At 39.3% G+C, this 17,112-nt stretch overlaps 1 protein-coding gene across 4 annotated transcripts in view; it reads right to left on the bottom strand.

The window, feature by feature from the left end:
- The window catches only part of LMBR1 (limb development membrane protein 1), a 211,306-nt gene that overhangs the window by 56,589 nt on the left and 137,605 nt on the right, over positions 1-17,112 (bottom strand). For 3 of the 4 annotated variants that reach the window (XM_050785718.1, XM_050785719.1, XM_050785720.1), the window contains one exon: positions 5,399-5,479. In XM_050785718.1, coding sequence (XP_050641675.1) covers positions 5,399-5,479 — 81 coding nt within the window. Of the gene's footprint in view, positions 1-5,398; positions 5,480-7,740; positions 7,864-17,112 lie in introns of all 4 variants that reach the window. The other variant, XM_050785721.1, reaches the window with a different exon arrangement.

The raw sequence follows: 17,112 nt of genomic DNA, 5'->3' as shown, positions 1-17,112 counted from the left end.
AAAACACAAATTACTTTTAATTTACCTCCACAAACTATAAAAACTAGAGATAGGGCCTTGCTCTGTCACCCAGGCTAGAGCACAATGGTATAGCCACAGCTCACTGCAACCTCCTAGGCTCAAGTGATCCTCCCATCTCACCCACCTGAGTAGCTGGGACTACAGGTACGTGCCACCATGCCTGGCTAATTTTTTATTTTATTTATTTTTTGTAGAGACAGGTTCTTGCTATGTTGCCCAGGCTGGTCTTGAACTCCTGGGCTCAAACAATCCTCCCACCTCAGCTTCCTAAAGTGCTAGGATTACAGGCAAGAACTACCATACCCAGCCAGAAATCAGAGTTTTAAACCCAGTTTGCTACATTAAACGCCTCATAAGAGAGAACAGAGCAGAAGTAATTCTGTGATGCTTGAATTTCAGCTCTGAGAAGACATCTCAATTGTTCAGGAAATATATTGTTAATATACAGCTGACTCTGAAAATACAGAAATACAGTAGGTCTTCTATAGTCACAGGTTCTGCAATAATTTTCTATCATACGTAGATTTTGGTATCCATGGGGGTTCTGAAACCAGACCCCCACGAATACTGAAGGCCTACTATATTTGTATTTCATATAGATCTACATATTGATATATATCTGAATGAATAAAGTTATATGAATAAAAATCCCTTCTATTCTTTTTTTTTTTTTTTTTGAGACAGAGTCTCGCTCTCCCAGGCTGGAGTGCAGTGACATGATCTCGGCTCACTGCAACCTCTGCCTGCTAGGTTCAAGTGATTCTCCTGCCTCAGCCTCCCAAGTAGATGGTACTACAGGCGCACGCCACCACACCTGGCTAATTTTTTGTATTTTTAGTAGAGACAGGTTTTCACCATGTTAGCAAGGATGGTCTCGATCTCCTGACCTCGTGATCTGCCCACCTTGGCCTCCCAAAGTGCTGGGATTACAGGCGTGAGCTACCGCGCCCGGCCTTCTTCTATTCTTAATATCCCAAAGATAAACACTTCTAGTTTTCTAAAGGCTGGAAGCAAACTTCTACTTTTACCTACAACACCAATCCTCATGCTAAGAACAAGTAGAAAAAGATGAATCAAACTTAATTAAAAAAAAATCTGTATGAACATATCAGAGAGCTACCAAGACAATGAAAATTGAGGGGCCAATATTCTATGAAGTGAACTGAGCTAAGACCTCCAACTTGTACTACACCTTCCGCTGCAAGGCATTTCCCAATATGTAAATTGCACGGACCCAAGAGGTTGAGAAATCAATGGGTAAAAGGCAATGATTCTAAAGCAAACCTTTCAGCAAACTCAACAGAGCCAAAAGGACAGACATTGGCATTTGGGGGTACCAACGCAGTCAAAATTTGAGACGCTATGATCATACAGAAGAGAAAAGGGCAAAGAAGTGAGCCTGGCAGACACTGCCATTTTCCCTTCAAGACGTCAGTGGCTAAGAGGCCGAGAAGAACAACAGAAAGATGCAACTATGAGGCTGAGAAGCCAAGCAAAGCTTCTGTCAGGCTCCTGTTTCTTGAGAGGTAAAAACTAAAATGTATTAAGAAAATGGGATCATAGTCAATAACTAAGCAACTAGGCTTTCCATTAGGACCAATGAAAAGCTATACCCTAGTATGAGGGAAGGCCAAAGTGAAAACAGACCAGTCGTCATAAAGACCAAAGTCTGGCCTTGAATGATCTCAAGTCTAATGGATTAGACTGATATGTCCCTACTCTAATTGTCTGCCAGAAGCAAAAGTACATTCTCCCCAAAAGAAGAAAACATCATACAGAGTTTCTATAGTTTTGTATAAGAAATATCTGGCATTCAATTACACATTACCATACATAGGAAAAAGAGGCTGGGCGCGGTGGCTTAAGCCTGTAATCCCAGGACTTTGGAAGGCCGAGGCGGGCAGATCACTATGTCAGGAGTTTGAGACCAGCCTGGCCAACATGGTGAAACCCCGTCTCAACTAAAAATACAAAGAATTAGCCGGGCATGGTGGCGGGTACCTGTAATCCCAGTTACTCGGGAGGCTGAGGCAAGAGAATGATTTGAACTCACGAGGCGGAGGTTGCAGCAGGCCAAGATCAGGCTATTGCACTCCAGCCAGGGCAACAAGAGCAAAACTCCATCAAATAAATAAATAAATAAATGGAAAAAGAGGGGAAAAAAAGACAACAGAAACAGACCTCCAGATGATTCACATTTTGGATTTATCAGAAAGATGCTTTAAAATAAATGATTAACATATTCAATAAAATAAGTGATAAATGGAAAATTTTGCAAGTAAATTTAAATCTATAAAAAATAAACAGAAAATCTAGAACTGAAAAATAATGTAACTAAAATGAAAAATTCAATAGTTTTGACAATAGTTATGACATAGCTGAAAGAAAGCAAAATGGAAGACAGACCAATAGAAAATATCAGACTGAAGCATGAAGATACAAAAGGAGATAAATACAGAAAAGAATATAAGAATGAAAAAGTCTAGCATATGTGTAACTGCAGCCTGAGGAAATAACAGACAATGGAGCAGAAGCAATATTTGATAAGACAATGGCCAAGAATTTTCCCAAACAGATAAAAGACATCAAGTCACAGTATCATGAAGTGACACACAGATTTCAAGATAAATACAAAGAAAACCAAATCTAAGCACATCAGAGTAAAATTGCTAAACAGAGACAAAAGGAAAATCTTTAAAGCCCTTTGAAAGAGCAACAACATGACTTTCAACCAGAAACCAGAAGACAGTAGAATGACATCTTTCCAATGCTGATAACTAGCAAACAAAAATTTTTAGTATGTTTTCCAATAAACAAAACCTGAGAGAATCTATTACCAGCAAACCTGTGTTTTTCAAACAGAAGCTAAATGAACATTAGAAACATAAAACTCAAAATACAAATGCACATCAGGTATATGAATTAGAATACCAATGAAACACCACTTCACATCCACTAAGTCGGTAAAAATTTTAAAGTCCAACATTGTCAAGTATAGGTAAGGATATGGAGCAACAGGAATCCTACTCATGCCCAGCAGGAATGCAAACTAATACAACTATGTGAGAAAACCATTTGGCTTTATCTACAAAAGTTGCACAGGCACATATACAATGATCTTGTAATTCCATATCTAGTATGTACCCTGAAAAAACATATATACCAAGAGATACATACCAGAATGATTATAGCAACATTATTTGTAACAGCAAAAAACTAGAATCAGATCTAATATCCACCGACAGCAGGATGACTGAAGTAACTTCAGGAAATATATTATTATTAACAGAAATGAAAATAAATGAACACCGTATCTAATTTTCAAGAACATAACACTCGACTTCCACTTCCAAAGTTGCAGCAACATCAGGGACCATGTTTGTCATCCAGTCTGAAACAATTAAGAAACCAAAAAGTACACAGATAAGAAACAACAGTTTTCAAGACAGTGGACATCTGATTGTGGAAGAACAATGATGCCTGAGACACAGGAAACAAACCACACAAGCCCCTTCTGACCCAGCTTACTGTCTTGAGAGTTTCCAGGCCATGATGTAGGAAGGAGGAACACAAGCTGAGCCCAGCTCATCCCTTGACTTGAGAGCATGAAATGGGAATCTGGGGAGACTATGTCAGCTGGAGTCTGTGCAGCAAAGTGCCAGACAGGAGACTAAAGCACAGAAAAAGAACTCCAAGGATCTGCAAAGAGTCACCCTTAAGTATTCAGTAAAGAATTCAGTAAAAAATTCTCAAGTATATCAGCTCAGGCGTGTGAAGAAACAACCCATGGCTGAAGAAAGAACCACCCCAAAACATGAAAAGAAACAACACTCGACAATCACAGAAGACAAAAAATAGATGCTTCTCCCACAAGACAGTACAGAACCTCATCAATCACAGGACATTGGAAAGAATCTGTAGAAGGGTCTTGCCTCAGTAGCGGGGAATACTTAGCCCTAGATGCAATGATCCCCTGGTCTAGCCTAAAAAGTCTTCAGAACAAGACACAATAATATCAAACTGTTTCCAAGTAACTTAACTGCATTCCAGAACAAAGTTCCTCACTTACAGAACTACTAAAATTGGCCAGGTGTCATGGCTCATGCCTGTAATCCCAGTACTTTGGGAGGCCAAGGCGGGCACAACACTTCAGCCCAGGAGTTTGAGATCAGCAAGGCCAACATGGCAAAATCCCATCTCTACCAAAAAACACAAAAAATTAGCCAGCTGTGATGGCATACACCTGTGGTCCCAGCTACTCAGGAGGCTGAGGTGGGAGGATCACATGAGGTTGCAGTGAGTTGAGATTGCACCATTGCACTCTAGCCTGGGCGACAGAGTGAGACTCTGTCTCAAAAAACAAAACAAAACAAAAAGAAATACTGTAAGTGAGGCACCCAACAAGGGTAAAATCTCACCTGACAAGGTAAAATTCAAAATGTCTATTTTCTAATCAAAAGTTTCCAGACATGCAAAGAAGCACAAAAATACTAGTGATTATGAGGGGAAAAAATCAATCAATCAAAACATATCAGGAAGTAACACAAACGTTAGAAGGAGCAGACAAAAACATTGTAAGTGTTGTCTGTATTCTGTATTTTCACAAAGATGGAGGACACAGATTGAACGTGTTAATTAGAGACATAATAGAAGATACAAAACACGCCCAAACAGACCCCCTAGAGATGAAAACTGCAGACTGCAGAAAAACAAAAAAGCAAAACCACTGGATGAAAGGCAGATCAGACATGCAGAAGATCGGTGACAGTGAAGACACAGCTATCGACACTAACCAAAATGAAATACAGCAAGAAAAAAAACTAAAAAATGAAGGAACATCCTTAAGCTATAGCCTAAAACACATGTAATTGGAGTCCCCAAAAAGGAAAGCATGAGAGGAAAAGAAAAAATATTTGGAGAAGTAATGGTCAAAAAATTTCCAAATTAGTTGAAAACTATAAACTCCTAGCTCTAAGAAACACGAAGAAAACTACTCTTAAGGCATATCACAATCAAATTGTTCAAAATCAATAATAAAGACATCTTAAAAGCAGATAAAGAAAAAAGACACATTAAAAGATAAGTATGACAGACGACTTGTCAGAAAAAATGAAAGTGAGAAGGCAATGGAGCAACATCTTTGAACGTCTGAACCTTTGAACAGTCATTTGGTGTATATATATAAAACCAAAAAAAGTGAATAAATGTAAATTTATCCTCCCCCCAAACTAAAAGATAGTCTTTATTAATGATTTTGGGCAGGTTGAAAGTTTTAACATAAAGATTTCATAAATGTTCTAGTATTTCAGACCACAGTAAAGTCTTTAATAAGAAACCAAGGCCAATACACAAGTCAAGGAAAAAAAAAGTGCAATACCTAATTTTGTCTTCAGAGTCTTTACATTTTCAAGTTCTTGTTCCAACTCCATTATGTTGCATTCCACCGATGAAGACAGCCCTGTTCAAAGCAAAAAATATTTAGAAGTGAAACAGAAGCCCTAACACTATAGAACAGGTAGCCCTTTAATTAAAATCTAAAATAACACATGGCAAATCCTGCTCATTGAAAAGAAAAACAAATGCTGCTGTGATTCAGAGGAAAGCACATCCATATATTTACCAATTAAAACTTCTTGCTGATTAAACACTGCACGTTTCCACAGAGTGATATAACAGACTCTCAAGACTCAGAAGGGAGAGGGTTGGGATGGAGGCAAGGGATGAAAAACGACCTATCAGTTACAATGTATGCTACTCCAGTGATGGGTACATTAAAATCTCAGACCACACCACCATACATCCATGTAACCCAAAACCACTGGTACCCCAAAAGCTACTGAAATAAGAATATTAAAAATAAACACTACATGTTTCCTAGAAAATTTCTTAACATGGTAAAGTTCTAATTTGATCTATTAATAATCTTTTCTTAATTACAAAAGCAACTTGGGCTTACTACAGAACGTGAAAAAAATCAAGATCTCCTCTTCTGCATCTCACCTCCCTAAAATGACAATTGTGAACAGCTTGGCTGATGCTTCCATACCTTTCTTCACATTCAGAAGCACATTCATACATACATATGTATCCTATACATGGTTTTTATTACATATTTTATATGAATGCAGTCAGACATAGTACTTTACCATTTGCTTTCCTAGTCAATCATATGTCCCAGTTGACGGCTGAATAACATTCCATAGTACAGATGTACTACAACTTCATTCCCTTCACACATATTCAAGTTTTCAACTTTTTGCCACTACAAACGGCATTGCAATAAACATTCTTGTATGCACATCCAGTACATTTTGGTTCTAATTATTTCTGTAAGACAGATCCCCAAAACTCAGATTGCTGAATAGGGTATGAACATTTATAGAAGGTTACTTCCCCAGAATATTGTAATAATTTAAACTATTGTAATAATTTACATTTCTATCAATAGCTTTGAAACTATCTGTTTTCCAGTATCATCTTCAGCACTGAAGTTGTAACTGAAGTTACAACTCTTCAATTCTACCAATGTGACGGGTGGAAAATCTTTTCTTCCTGTTACTTTAACATGCATTTCCCTAAATGTGGTTGAACATACTTCTCAGCGTTTATCACCTGAATTTTCCCTATTCATATTTTCTACTTGTTTCTCTAATGGTGGATCTTTGTATTCTTTATATTTTATCTGTTAAATTCTGAAACAGAGAAATCAAAATACTCACTACAACTGTACTGTAAGTTATCTCAGTTTTTAAGAGGTTTTTTTTTTCCCATTATGCATTTGTATTTGACTGCTGAAACTGGGAGGTTCCGTTCGCTAGGGTTTTTTGTTTTGTTTTGTTTTGCTTTGTTTTTCATCCTAGTCTGTTACATCTTCCTTATGAATCATCTATTTTATCATTTCATAATGACCCTGTTTGTTTCTAATGCCTTTCAACTTAAATTCTGTTTTGTGGATTTTAAGTTCTACTTTTTGTTTTTACCTATCTTGCTTGCTTACTTACATACATTTATACATACACCTTTAATTTGAATCTTTCTTTTTCTCTTATCCAGCTGAATCTTACTGGAGGTTTAACCTGTATCAGTTAAGAGTTCACTGGCTACAGGCAACTGAAATAGACTCACTAGTTAAAACAGAAAAGGAGTTCATAAGATAGAACCAGGAGGAAAATTTTCCAGTAAAGAAAGTAGAGGAAACGGGCAGCTGAGAGTTGCAGGTGGCAGAACAGATGGATAGTTTCCTCATATCGTAACAGCTGGGATGACTCGGTCCTGAGTACTCGCAGTCTGTATGTCACTATGAGGAAGAATAAAAGTCTAGGAAGCAGGCGTCCTAATGGCATGGCTTAGAGTCACATGTGAGTTTCATGGACAGCCAAGAACTCTGATGAGCAGTTCTGCCAATCTCATCTAACCGGGGAAATCTGCAAATCCAAATCAGGTACTTTACTAGAAGAAAGGGCAATAGATGCTTGTAGGAAAAATGATAAATACAGGCTGAATAAATCCAATCTGATAAACTGTTCTTTAACAGTCAAATTCAGCCCATTTACACTTAGTAAAATATAGAGCTTGCAGTCAGTATAATTTAGTATTATAGCTGATGAAATTTATTTTATACTTTCTATACTACTTTCTTAATTTTAAGTGATTTTTTTAAAAGGTTTTTATCTTTATCAAAATGAAGCATGCCCATAGCTCAAAGTGTCAAACACATGCACAGGTTTGCTGTCATGTCTCCTCCTTCCTGAATCCATTTTTCCAAAAGCAGCTGTCCAGCTGGTTCTTCTGGCACTTGTCTTCCTATTGCAACTTCTGAATTTTCTGCACAGAGCATTCCCACTGCTGCAGGTGAGCCACACATCTCTTCACTCCTCTCTTTCTCTCAATATGGCCATAATGATCATTTTAGCTAGACTGATATTCAATGTCTACATTATTATAACAACCAAAATGCCTATCCACATAGCAAACTATGACCAGCTTTCCTTCTTTCCTTAACATCCTTCCCACCCCCAGAATTAGCAATAATTTTTCTTTTACTTAATTTTCTATGTACTTAACACAAATTCAAACCCAAAACATCCTGCCAAAGGTCTTTATTTTCTCTTGGTTTTTCTATTCCTCAGTTATACTATTAACTTCATTTTCTTGAAGAAATTTCTGCCAGTGTCTTTAGACCTGCCCCCGCTAGATGGTCTGCCCTCTGTGCCTCCCGCACCCTTTCACCCTGGGACTGGCTGCCCACATCTCCTGTGGAGCATCTCTTATTTCCTACACAGCCTGTATCTTTTCTTGATTTACTCCCTTGTATAGATGGTGCATATCCTCGAGTGGCTGGCTAAGCAAAGGTGAATGTGAGGTAAATTTTTTTTTTTAAGATGGAGTCTCGCTGTCACTCAGGCTGGAGTGCAGTGGCACGATCTCGGCTCACTGCAAGCTCCGCCTCCCAGGTTCACACCATTCTCCTGCCTCAGCCTCCCGAGTAGCTGGGACTACAGGCGCCACCACCGCGCCCGGCTAGTTTTTTGTATTTTTAGTAGAGACGGGGTTTCACTGGGTTAGCCAGGATGGTCTCGATCTCCTGACCGCGTGATCCGCCCGCCTCGGCCTCCCAAAGTGCTGGGATTACAGGCGTGAGCCACAGTGCCCGGCCAATGTGAGGTAAATTTTTAAAGACTATACAAGTCTGAATACTTTACCTTTGCTCTTACATTATAGTTTGATTAAGCACAAAAAATCAAGGTCAAAACTAATTCTCCTTCACAATTCTGAAGGCACTGCTTCATTGTCTTCCAGCTTCTAGTTTTGCTTTTCAGAAGTCTGAAGCTATTCTTTTTGAATGTGTCTGAAGCACATTCTTTTTGAATGTGAACTGCTTGTCATTTCCTTTTCAAACTGTGTAGGACTTTGTCCCCCGTGTTCTTGATGAGAGTTCATTTTAATGTATTGTGTTGGGGACTAGATGACCCCTTTCAATCTCTAAATTCATGTCCTTCAGATCTGGGAAATCTTCATTTTGTCATAATAGCACTGTCATAAGAACTAAAGATCAGGTGAGCACTCACAGCACCTGGTTTTAACTTCATATTCCTGAAAGAGGCACTGAAGAGGGTAGAAAAGACAGCCTTGAATCGCTGATGCCAAGCCCTCCTCCATCCCCCAGCAGCAGCCGCGTGGTATGGTGACAGAATCTGTGTACTTGGGGGAGGGAGAGCACAACAAATGGGGGACTTGGCATTGCACTCAGTGCTGCCCTGTCACAGCAGACAGCAAAGCTATGCTGGGCTTAGCCCGTGTGTGCCCACAGAGGGAGCATGTGGACCAGCCCTAGCCAGAAGGAAATTCCCCATCCCAGTGGTCAAAACTTGAGTTTCTCAGCAAGCCTCAGCATCACGGGCTACAGTGCTCTGGGGTCCTAAGTAAACTTGAAAAGCAGTCTAGGACACAAGAACTGCAATTCCTAGGCAAGGCCTGGTGCTGGGCTGGGCTTAGAGCCAGTGGACTAGGGCAACATGTACCAGACAGAGTGGCTAAGGGAGTGCTTGCACCACCTCTCCACCAACCCCAGGCAGCAGAGCTCACAGCAAGTAAAGTGTCTCCTTCCTTCTGCTCAAAGAGAGGAAAGTAAAGAGAACTTTGTCTTGCATTTTGGATACCAGCTCAGCCACAGTACAATAGGGTACTGGGCACAGTCACGAGGGCCCCATTCTAGGACCTAACTTTTGGATGATGTTTCTAGACACACCCTGGGCCAGAAGGGAACCTGCTACTTTTAAGGGACTCAGTTCTGGAAGGATCCATCACCTACTGACTAAAGAGCCCTTGGGCCCCAAAGATCTAGGAGTGACACGTAGCTAGTATGCCATGGGCCTTGGGGAGACTCTAAGACACGCTGGCTCCAGGTCTGATGCAGTACATTCCCAGCTGTGGGAGCCACAGCACATTCCCAGCTGTGGGAGCCACAGCGCATTCCCAGCTTGGGAGCCACAGCGCATTCCCAGCTGTGGGAGCCACAGCGCATTCCCAGCTGTGGGAGCCACAGTGAAAGACTGCTTCTGCTTGAGAAAAGCAAAGGGGAAAGTCAAGGGTCCTTTGTCTTGCAGCCTAGGTACTAGCTTGGCCACAGTGGGGTAGAGTATCCGGTGGGCTCTTGGGGCCCCCGAAACCAGGCCTAGGCTATTGAACAGCATTTCTAGACCTGCCCCAGGACAGAGGGGAGCCCGCTGCCCTTCAGGGTGAGTCCCAGGCCTGGCACCATTCTCCACAAGCTGACTGCAGAGCTTCTGAGCATTAAGTGACCATTGGCAGTGGCCTGGCAGAACTCCCCGTGGGCTGGTAGTGGTGGGAGCATGTGGAAGGAGCAGGGAAGAGGAGGAATGACTTTGTCTTGTGGTTTGAGGGCCACTTTAGCTGCAGTAAAACAGAACACCAACTAGATTTCTAAAGTTTCTGACTTCAAACTCCGCCTCCCAGACAGGATCTCTGGACTTGCCCTGGCTCTGAGGGAACTTTTCACCCTGAAGGGAAGGACACAAACCTGGCTGGCTTCCCCAACTACTGATTGTAGAGCCTTAGGGCCTTGAGAGAACACAGACAGTAGCCAAGTAATGTTTACAGTGGACTCTGAGTGAGACCCAGTGCTGTGCTGGCTTCAGGTCTCACCCAGCGCAGTCCCAGTGGTGGTGGCCACAGGTGTGCTTGCATCACCCCAATCCCAGCTCTAGGAAGCTCAGCACAGAGAGATACCATTTGTTTGGGAGAAAGTAAGGGAAGAGAACAAGTCCCTTCCTGGTAATCCAGAGAATTCTTCTGGATCTTATCTAAACCCACTGAGGCATTAGTCTGCAAGAACCACAGCATTATTGGGCTTGGGGCCCAAGTTCCTTTGAATATCCGGAAAGCCTTCCCAAGAAAGACAGGCACATACAAACCTAGACTGTGAAGACTACAATAAATACTTAACTCTTCAATGCCCAGACACTGACGAATATCCACAAGTATCAAGACCATCCAGGAAAACATGACCTCATCAAACAAACTAAATAAGGCACCAGGGACCAATCCTGGTGAAAGAGAAATATATAACCTTTCAGACAGAATTCAAAATGGCTGTTTTGAGGAAACTCAAAGAAATTCAAGATAATACAGAGAAGGAATTCAGAATTTTATCACATAAATTTAACAAAGATTGAAATAATAAAAAAAAAATCATGCAGAAATTCTAGAGTTGAAAAATGTGACTGACAAACTGAAGACTGCATCGGAGTCTCTTAACAGCAGAACTGATCAAGCAGAAGAAAGAATTGGTGAGCTTGAAGACAGGCTGTTTGAAAATACATAGTGGAGACAAAAGAAAAAAGAATCAAAAAGAATGAAGCATGCCTACAATATCTAGAAAATAGCCTAAAAGGAGCAAATCTAAGAGTTATTGTCAGCAAAGAGAAGACAGAGAGAGAGGTAGGAAGTTTATTTATTCAAAGGGAGAATGTTAGAAAACTTCCCAAACCTACAGAAAGATATCAAAATTTAAAAACAAGAAGGTTATAGAACACCAAGCAGATTTAACTCAAAGACAATTACCTCAAATAATCAAACTCCCAAAGGTCAAGGATAAAGAAAGGATCCCAAAAGCAGCAAGAGAAAAGAAACAAGAAACATCCAGTGGAGCTCCAATCCACCTGGCAGCAGACTTCAGTGGAAACTCTGCAGGCCAGGAGAGAGTGGCATGACATGTATAAAGTGCTGAGGGGAAAACACTTACACCCTAGAATAGTATGTCTGGTGAAAATATCCTTCAAGCATGAAGGAGAAATAAAGATTTTCCCAGACAAACAAAACCTGAGGCATGTCATCAACACTAGACCTGTCCTACGAGAAATGCTAAAGGGAGTTCTTCAATCAGAAAGAAAAGAATGTTAATGAGCCATAAGAAATCACCTGAAGATACAAAACTCACTGGTAATATAAGTAAACACAGAAAAACACAGAATATTATAGCACTGTAATTATAGTGTGTAAACTACTCTTATCGTAAGTAGAAAGATTAAATGATGAACCAATCAAAAATAATAACTACAACAACTTTTCAAGACACAGACAGTACAGTAAGACATAAAAAGAAACAACAAAAAGTTTAAAAGTGCGGGGATAAGTTAAAGTGTAGAGTTTGTACTAGTTTTCTTTTTGCTTGTTTGTTTTTTGCAATGTGTTAAAATGCCCTCAGTTTAAAATGTGGGTTATAGGATAGTATTTGCATGCCTCATGATAACAACAAATTGAAATGGATACTCAAAAAATAAAAAGCAAGAAATTAAATCCTACCACCAGAGAAAATAACTTTCACTAAAAGGAAGACAGGAAGGAAAGAAGAGAAGACTATACAAAACAACGAGAAAAGAAATAACAAAATGGCAGGAGGAAGTCCTTACTTATCAATAATAACACCGAATGTAAATGAACTAAACTCTCCAATCAAAAGACATAGTGACTGAATGGATAAAAAAGCAAAACCCAATTATCTGTTGCCTACAAGAAATACACTTTACCTGTACACATACACATAGATTGAAAATAAAGGTATAGAAAAAGATATTCCATGCTAATGGAAACAAGAAAAGTACAGGAGTAGCTATACTTAAATCAGAAAAATAGATTTCAAGACAAGAAATGTAAGAAGAGACATAGAAGGTCATTATATGATGATAAAGGGGTCAAATCTGCAAAAGGGTATAACAATTATAAAGATATATGCACCTACTGGAGCATCCAGATATATAAAGCAAATATTATTAGAGCTAAAGGGAAAGAGAGACCTCAATACAGTAACAGCTAGAGACTTCAACACCCCACTTTCAGCATTGGAAAGATCTTCCAATAACAGAAAATCAAAAAGAAACATCAGACTCAATCTGTACTGTAGAACAAATGGACCTAACAGATATTTACAGAACATTTCATCTAATGGATATCAGAACAAACATTCTTCTTCTCAGCACATGGATCATTCTCAAGGATAGACCATATGTGAGGTCACAACACAAGTCTTAAAACATTCAAAAAATTGAAATAATGTCAAACATCTTCTCTGACCATAATGGAATAAAACAAAAAATCAACAAGAGGAATTTTCAAAACTATACAACCACATGGAAATTAAACAAAATGCTCCTGAAAGACCAGTGGGTCAATGAAGAAATTAAGGGGGAAATTGAAAACTTTATTGAAACAAATGATGATGGAAGCACAGTATACCAAAACCTACGGGATACAGCAAAAGCGGCACTAAGAGGGAAGTTTATAGCTACAGGTGCCTACATAAAAAAAGAGAAAAAACTTCAAATAATCTAATGATGCATCTTAAAGAATTAGAAAAGCAAGATCAAACCAAACCCAAAATTAATAAAAGAAATAATAAAGATCAAAGCAGAAATAAATAAAATTGAAATGAATACAAAAGATCAATGAAACAAAAAGTTGTTTTGAAGTTGACAAAACTTTAGCCAGACCAAGAAAAAAAAGAGAAGATCCAAACAAAATCAGAGATGAAAAAGAAGACATCACAACTGACATCACAGAAATTCAAAGGATCATTAGTATTTACTGTGAGTAATTACATGCCAGTACACTGGAAAATCTAGAAAAAAATGGACAAATTCCTAGACACATACAACCTACCAAGATTGAACCAAAAAGAAATCTAAAACCTAAACAGATCATTAATAAGTAACTAGATCAAACCTGTAATAAAAAGTCTCTCAATAAAGAAAACCCCAGGACCTGATGGCTTCACTGCTGAAGTTTACCAAATATGTAAAAAAGAACTAATAACAATCCTATTCAAACTACTCTGAAAAACAGAGGAGGAGGAAATACTTCCAAATTCATTTTAAGGGGCCAGTAATACCCTGATACCAAGACATATCAAAGAAAGAAAACTACAGACCAACATCTCTGATAAATATTGATGCAAAAATCCTCAACAAAATACTAGCAAACCAAATTCAACAACACATTAAAAACATCATTCGTGATGAAGTGGCATTTATCCGAGATGCAAGGATGGTTCAACATACACAAATCAACCAATGTGATACATCGTATCAATGGAATGAAGGACAAAACCCATATGATCATTTCATTTGATACTGAAAAGCATTTGATAAAATTCAACATCCCCTCATGATACAAACCTTTAGAACACTGGTATCTTCAATGGAGCGAAAGATGTGGGGATCAAACCATTATATAAACAGGATTTCCAATCAATTCTCTTATGAAGTAGCTCATTCTACTTCATCTGGTGGTGCCACTTTTTTGAGACTTTTGTGGATACTGGGGTATAAATCATGCACAAATGGCTTAGGATTTAGCTTCCTTGGGTCTGTGAAACTGGTTACTCAAGTCTGCTAAGTTTTCTCAGGTCTTTTAAATTCGAAAATTTTATTGTGATTTTCTCCTCTCAACTTCTCATCCTTTTAGGTTTATGCCTCTCTGAACCTCAGTGTTTTCATCTGTAAAAAGGGGGTGTATCTATTAGGATACTATATACTGAATCAGAAAACTAAACCCAAATGAGTTTAAAAATGAGGAAATAATTTCATATAATTAGAAGTTTAGACACAGAGCAAACTTCAAAGAGGATTTTCCAGCAGCTCAACAGTGACTGTCATGCGTGTCCGTGTGAAGAGACCACCAAACAGACTTTGTGTGAGCAATAAAGCTTTTTAATCACCTGGGTGCAGGCAGGCTGAGTCCGAAAAGACAGTCAGCGAAGGGAGATAAGGGTGGGGCCCTTTTATAGGATTTGGGTAGGTAAAGGAAAATTACAGTCAAAGGGGGTTGTTCTCTGGCGGGCAGGAGTGGGGGTCACAAGGTGCTCAGTGGGGGAGCTTTTTGAGCCAGGATGAGCCGGGAAAAGGAATTTCACAAGATAATATCATCGCTTAAGGCAAGGACGGGCCATTTTCACTTCTTTTGTGGTGGAATGTCATGGTTAAGGCGAGGCAGGGCATTTGCACTTCTTTTGTGATTCTTCAGTTACTTCAGGCAATCTGGGCGTATATACGTGCAAGTCACAGGGGATGCGATGGCTTGGCTTGGGCTCAGAGGCCAGACAGTGACATCAAGGGACTGAAAGTACTGCCATCCACAAGTTGACTTAACAGGAAGACTAGTGCTCTTTCTCTTTTTATGTAACTTTGTAATTTCTGCTCATTTTAATTTGCTCTTTATTTCTTCATAAACAAAAGTGTTTATCCTTTTTCCTCATATTGATTTGGCAGTTCAATGGTTATTTCCCATTTTTAATACTCATATTTAGATATACTTTTCATTATAATATCAGCATCACACAGTCCTAGCCCCACAGGGATGCTTTTCTGAGTAACCCCACACCAAGGTAAAGCTCTCACAACACTTTAGTCATTCTCTCATCGCTGCCCACCCATGCCCCCAACTCCTGGATCTTGCTGCGACAGTTTTAACAATATTTAGTTCAAGACTGTTACCAAATGTTTCCTTCAATATGGAAGCTAAAATAGTGTTTGGCACAAATTAGATGCTCAATATACAGATATAAAATAAACAAATGAGCGAATGCGTAACAGATGAATGACATCTTTGGGAATATATGAATTTTTTTTTAAAGAGACAGGGTCACTTTATTTTATTGCCCAGGCCAGACTCGAACTTCTGGGCTCAAGCTTATAATCCCACCTCCCGAGTAGCAGGGACTATCGGTGCACGCCCCACACTCAGCTGAGTTTTTAACTGCAGTCTTTATTCCTCCCTTACAACTATAGGTACTAGTCAGCAACCAGCAGCAGGTTGCAAATGGGAAGCTTGATGTTGATCTCTCTCTTCTTTGTCTGGAATTTTTCTATGTGAAAGTTTGTAAGGGCTTTTTCTTTTTCCATTATTTTCGGAATTTAGGAATCTTACAAACTAAATCCAGATCTTTTTTTCCATTGAATAATCTTGCCTAGGAGTCTGTGGCCTTTTAACCTGAACTCAAGTCTTTCTTAAGCTCACTGATATTTTCTTCTACTTTTTAATTACCTTCTTTTCCTACTTGTTCTTTTTTCTCCTTTTAGATGCCTGTTATTTACATCAGTATCTTAGCTCTTCACTTCATGTCTATTTTTCATTAATAGTTGCCTTCTTTTTGTACTTCTGGTGTGTGACACAAAATAGTTCTTCCCCTTGATTCTGCCAGATGATTACTTCAATTTTTGAAGGACTATATTAGTTTCCTATGGCTGCTGCAACAAACTACCATAAAGTTTCTGGCTTAAAACAACATAAATTTATTGTCTTACAGTTCTGGAAGTGTGAAGTCCTAAAATCAAGGTGTTAGCAGGAATGCAATTCTTCTGGAGACTCTAAGGGAGCAACCATTTCCTTGTCTTTTCTAGCCCCTGGGGGCCACCTGCATTCTTTGGCTCATGGTCCCTTCCTTGAGTCACTCCAACCTCTTCTTCCATTACCAATGTCTCCTTCTCTGACCATCTCAGCCTTCACTTACACCAACTCTTGTGATTATAGTGGGCCCACTCCATAATCCAGAATAATCTCAAGATCCTTTACTTCATCCCATGTGCAAAGTCCCTTTTGCCATGTAAGGTAACATATTCACAAGTTCTGGGGATTAGGCTTTGGACATCTTTAGGAAACCATTATTCTGACTACCACAAGGACTATTTCTTTTTTTTGTTTGTCTATTAAGCTTTTCATTTTTTTCAAGTTCTCAGTATCAGCCTTTTTCTGTTCTAATGACATTTCCTTGGACGTTCTAACTACTTCTGAGAATTAGGTATGAATTCTTATTTGTCTCTCCCATTAACTGGTAACTCAAGTGGGAACCACTTGTTCTAGATATTCATCTTGGTCTTCTTCACTCAACCTTAAACAACTGGTAATTTTTCTCTATCCACCTCTGTTGTTCCCTTCATCTCTCATAAGTCAGACACTCCCTCGAACAGTGACAAACCAGCTAAAAGGTATAGCAATTCAATTCTGTTCCTAGGGACTAGGGACCAACTGGCCAGAAAAACCGATTTAGGAGGAGGAAACCTCACTGGGTCTCTCTAG

This window comes from Macaca thibetana, chromosome 3 (genome assembly GCF_024542745.1).
Source record: "Macaca thibetana thibetana isolate TM-01 chromosome 3, ASM2454274v1, whole genome shotgun sequence".
Lineage (NCBI taxonomy): Eukaryota > Metazoa > Chordata > Mammalia > Primates > Cercopithecidae > Macaca > Macaca thibetana.
Note: the sequence above shows the minus strand (reverse complement) of the source record. Positions and strands in the feature narration are given on the sequence as shown.